The sequence below is a fragment of the Apium graveolens genome, chromosome 11, assembly GCF_009905375.1.
Source record: "Apium graveolens cultivar Ventura chromosome 11, ASM990537v1, whole genome shotgun sequence".
Classification (NCBI taxonomy): domain Eukaryota; kingdom Viridiplantae; phylum Streptophyta; class Magnoliopsida; order Apiales; family Apiaceae; genus Apium; species Apium graveolens.
This window is the reverse complement of record NC_133657.1, coordinates 136609523-136614737: the sequence shown is the minus strand read 5'-3', so window position 1 is coordinate 136614737 and position 5215 is coordinate 136609523. Positions and strand designations below refer to the sequence as shown.

Here is a 5215-nt window from a genome sequence, read left to right as displayed (position 1 = left end):
TGATACCATGACAGAACTATTACACTAACAGTGAAATAGGAACTGAAGAAGATGACTAAGTATATTCAGAGCAACAAAACAACATGAATCTATATGAAGCCTACATCTCACTAGAGACTTACAGAATACTGCAAAAAATGTTATCTAACTAACTAGAGAGAGAAAGAGTCATTATATATTGAAATCCTAACTATCTCTACTTAATCTGTAAACCCTGCAGCTGTATCACTTGCTGACTAAGCTGATGTATCTGACGTGTCATCTGTGGTATCACATAGAGTAACAGTAATCCTTCTGTTCCAGTGTTCATAGGTGGAAAATGTAAAGGCTCAGCCAAAATGTCATGTCTCTTTATGTAGATCGACCTCTGAAACAAAAGCTATCTTCCTCTGGTCAACGTCAGCTTCAAACATCTCTACTTTCAACTATATTAGTGATAAAACTAGAATAACCTAATGCAATGTTAGTACAACACTGTCATAACACTAGAACTAGACAACTAGTCTCTTTTTGCCAGCTCTGGGAATTAGTTTACATCACCTATAAACATATGGGTATCCCAATCAGGCAATCATCCATTAAATTATTATATAATTATATATGTCTTCTTCTAATTAACTTAGCTGCATACTACTGCAAATTAGAAACAACTGTCGTACTAGTACAGATAGCTAGCTGCAAGTTTTCTGTCTGCTTGTATTCCATTGTAATTTCTTGGAGACGCGTGATCAAGAATCATAGATTATTCTCATAAGAATATGGAGAACTGCTCCACTTAGTAAAGGTGAACTAGCACTGATTGAAGTTCTTACAGCAAATAATTTTAAAGCATTGATTAGACATGTGACACAGAACAATCCCAATATGCAATAAAGATAGCATGCTATGTGATATTTGCTTATTTGAAGAAACATAATGGCATTTAAACTTAATATTTTTCACACATGTATTTATGCATATTATCTTCTGGTTTGTTTGAAATGCCTACTTTCATGTGCAATCAAATTTCATTAATTGAAGCCCCGGATAAACTTTCTTTACTCCCTATCCCTATGTTATCGTCTCTCTTGTGCAAGAGAAGTCAGTTATTATATTAAGAACAAATTAGAAAGAAATTTATATTTTTTTTCTCAGATCAAACTTCTTGTTGTAGAAAACCAAAGCAGTGTAATGAAATCGAGCTATTTATCTACTCAGGTGAAAGGTCTTCTGTATATTTACCATTGGACTCATATATTACTAAACGGTTACATCTATCTTACAGGACCTGACTGCATAATACAATTGACTTAAATTACTCTATACTACTGTCAGTGCAGTACTATGATAATATCGTTGTTGGTAGAGACAGCATCCTTGATCTCCTACTGACTGTTGTGGTCTAGGACCAGTGATTTTAAAGCATAAGTTGTTAGAGATGACAGAGTTTTTTTGATTTTAGAGGGATGATTGTAACTTTAGTGACATATAGTGTCGCGACAATATATTTGAGGGCAGTCTAGGTTATTCACTTGTAAGTCGTAAGAATTAAGCATGCAAGTATGTGGGGAGGACTCCAAGAATCTTGCACAGCCACCGAAAGGTATCTCATTTGCAATCTTTCTATCTCAGAATATAAAAACAAGTTGAGCAAGAGAATCTGTTGACAATTGACAATTTCTGATTTCATTTATTTTGATTTTCTTCAAATTTTTGACATGTATTAATGTTTTAATGAAGAGTATTCGAGTCCATAAATATCTGCATGTGGTGAAAAGCATGCTCATTAGGTTACAAATATGTCTGACAAACTTAGAGATCTGCAGAATATTTTGTTATCTTCCAACTTGATTAGTCTGTGGAAGATAACAGTAGTGTATGAGTATCTCTATCATGAAAAAGTAACTTTTTTCAGTCTGGCATCTAGGCAAAGCACATAGGCTTTTGAATGTTCTTGCATAGAGGAAGCAGTGTATACTTGGCCGTTATATATACAGGAGCACATAGAACTAGGAAATTAAGCAACTAAAGCTTCTAGCTCATTATCTCTTCTGGAGATGGAGAAGATCTCACGATTGGTGTCAGAGAATGGAGTTGTGATCTTCAGCAAGAGCACCTGCTGTTTATGCTATGCTGTAAACATTCTGTTCCAAGAACTGACAGTAAGGCCAGTTGTTTATGCAATCGACAAAGACCCCGAGGGAAGGGAAATGGAGAAGGCTCTGTTTAGGTTAGGGTGCAGTGCGCCCGCTGTTCCAGCAGTGTTCATAGGAGGCAAGCTTGTGGGATCAACCAATGAAGTCATGTCACTCCATTTAAGTGGCTCCCTTGTTACTCTGATCAAGCCATACCAGGGTCTACTATCTAATTAAACAATGCTATGTCCACAAATACAATGTAACATTCTAGGACAACAATAAACTTGGCTCAGCACCACTATCAACTCCCTATTGATCTTCAGTTTATGTAATTTGTTCTTAATTTCTTGTGCATTGGTATTTATCTTTAGCTTTTAATAGTTTTTTTAAGCAAGTAGTGTATGTCCCTACTGCAAAAAAAATAATAAAAGTGTGTAAACCTATTTGTTTTCATGAAATAATTTAGCTTTTACTCTCTTTTTTTCTTAAAATTTCTTTGATGTTTCTTGTTACATACCAAATTTGGACCGTTTCTCATTTGTCCATCACGTTAGTTTTGGATTATATTCATTGTGCTTTGGAGCAAGCTCAATACAACACGCAAAATAATTAAAACCATCGCAATGGTATGAAATTAAATTGGAGCTAAATTACGATTTGCACTTAGTAACCATTATTAATTACATTGTGTAATAAAAAACTTTCATATTCAACTAATTTATTGTACCTTTTTTTTGAGGTTCTAACTTTCATTTTAAATTAATTGCCAACGAATTTCTATCCTTTTAAACAACTTTGAAGTTGTGTTCTTTTACATTCCAAATTATAAGAATATGCAATTAATTAAGTTGGATATTGCATTTAGACTTGATCTTGGGCATTAGTGCCATTTTTGTTTTCATATTTTAATGGTTTAAATTGCATAGTTGAAGTTTTCAAAAAAAATAATCTTAAAGTGAATGGTGAAAATGTTAAGTTGATTTTTGTTTTGATAATTTCATTGCTTGAATAATTTGTGAATTATTAAAATAGGTGAAATCAAAACAAAATTTATATCACTGCGAAAAAATCAGGGCATTTGCGATCAACTAAAAACGACTTCAGCTAAAATCTATAGATTCAACAAAATGATCGGTGATTTTATAACTTTTATATTAGAAGTATCAAACTATTGCAAAAAGTTAAAACCAAAATTTGGGCTCTTATAAAAAACATCATGAGTGCATCCGTGCATGTAGTACTAGTACCGAATGTTGAACAAGTTGTAGAGCACAAGAATGCACTAATCACTGAATGAACATTATACGGCTGTAAATGGAGTGTTGAATGTCTTTTTTGTGTTACTTGTAAAAGAATGGAATCATTCAACCCAAAAATGTTCCGTCATATAGTTCCTTTACTTTCATGTACTATCATTGTCAATCTTATACCATTACTGGTGGAATAATTGTAAGTTTCTTGAGTTATTGTTTCTGTTTTTCAATTCAAGGTTTGTAATGTGAGGCAAATTCAATCATGTGTGACGGTAGAGATTGTAAATATATTAGATCAAGTTGGGCAAACTAAGCAGATTTTGACGTATCAAGGAATTCATAATAATAAGCACATCTGTTTTTAATGATGCGTGTGAATTCTGGAGAAGTAATGAGCTACATGCATTATAGAGCATTACAGCACTTGCTCTTGTACTGGGAATGAATATGAAAACAGACGAATGATCAGATCAGAAACCTGACTTTATTTAATTAGGGGTAGTAATTAAGAAAACATGATCGTTAACATGGATATCGACACCAACAAAAGAAATCTTTAATGGGACCAATAACTGGAGCTCTGCAGTAGGCTTTCACCTGAGGCCCATAACGATCCACACAATTAACCCAACAATTCTGGTCAGCCTGTTCGCTCTTCGGACAAAACGGTACCGTTACTGTCAATACTGGACTCTCGCATGTTTTTCCAGCTGCCAGTGTCGCAAACATAGCTATTTCAACTGCATCCGCCGCATTATCAAAAAATCACGTTATTACAAGTTCCAATTTTACAAACATATAAATTTACTTTTTCGCAGTAAAACGGTGAGCATCCGAATCATAATCACGATATCATCGTTTGCGTCCTAAATTAATTCTAAAATAAATAAATTACATGTCTATTTTTGCAGCATAATTGTTCGTCAACTATACACCCCACTAGCCTATACGCAACACCGTTTGTCATTGTTGAGTTACAGATTAATCGTATTCGGATCGGATCGATGATCCGCCCATGCGAAGTGTAAAAAGTCTAATACACCATGAACAAAAAGGTACTGATATATTTGTAGTTTATAAGAGATAAGACAATAGAGAATTGGAACAAGTACCCAGAAGAAGAAAAGCAGCAAGAGTTTTAACGGAAAGCCGAGCCATCTTGATTGTACTACTGCGCCTCTGTTGCTCACACCCTAATCTCACCAAAACTAATCTCGTCACAAATTACATGCACCAACATGTGTTTATATACATGTCCCATGTTTTATATAAGGCATGCCAATTATAAATATGATCACGTCACATATTAATTTTTGGTTATTATTAATATACGGAAATTTTATATATCTCATCAGTCCCGCGTTAGGTTCCTATAAAAGAGTTCCTATAAAATCAATGCAGTGTAAAATTGGACAATAAAAAATATACATATATGTGATATGTCCGCTCACATTTTAAAAATACAGATGAAGAAATAAGTTTCGTAAAGGAAAGGTGGTAACAAATTAAGAAATTGAGGAGTGTATTTTAACCAACCACCTATAATTATTCACGTGCGTATAATAAAATGATTCTAAATTTAAAAATTAGATAGCCACAAATTATAGGTTTCTAAAACCTTGATAACGGAATCCGATTTGTGATGCCTTTTTTATATTTATTTGGACTTTTGATATTTTATTTTATTTTAATTAGAAAAATAAGACAAAAATATATTTTTATTTTATTTTTTGAAAAAAAATATATAGGTCGCACTGTCTTGTGTTATTGATTGATTGATTAATAGAAAGTTGAAGAGAAATGTACATAAATAAGTCCCAAGTGAAGTGAACAAGTTGAAGAGAA

General features: G+C 33.3%; 1 protein-coding gene and 1 long non-coding RNA gene across 2 annotated transcripts; one reads left to right on the top strand and one right to left on the bottom strand.

The window, feature by feature from the left end:
- The first annotated feature begins 1982 nt into the window (after positions 1–1982).
- LOC141697672 (glutaredoxin-C13-like) lies at positions 1983–2589 on the top strand. Its single transcript, XM_074502163.1, has one exon. It carries the CDS (start codon positions 2037–2039, stop codon positions 2349–2351), a length of 315 nt encoding a protein of 104 aa, XP_074358264.1. The 5' UTR covers positions 1983–2036; the 3' UTR covers positions 2352–2589.
- A 1117-nt stretch (positions 2590–3706) lies between these two features.
- On the bottom strand, positions 3707–4692 carry LOC141697949 (uncharacterized). Its single transcript, XR_012564890.1, has 2 exons — positions 4483–4692; positions 3707–4110 (listed from the first exon to the last, which is right to left on the bottom strand). It is a non-coding gene; the product is annotated as an uncharacterized LOC141697949 (long non-coding RNA).
- Between the last annotated feature and the right edge of the window lie 523 nt (positions 4693–5215).

Bases quoted from the DNA above. Each gene is read 5' to 3' on its own strand.
- LOC141697672 (XM_074502163.1), top strand. From the start codon at position 2,037: ATGGAGAAGATCTCACGATTGGTGTCAGAGAATGGAGTTGTGATCTTC.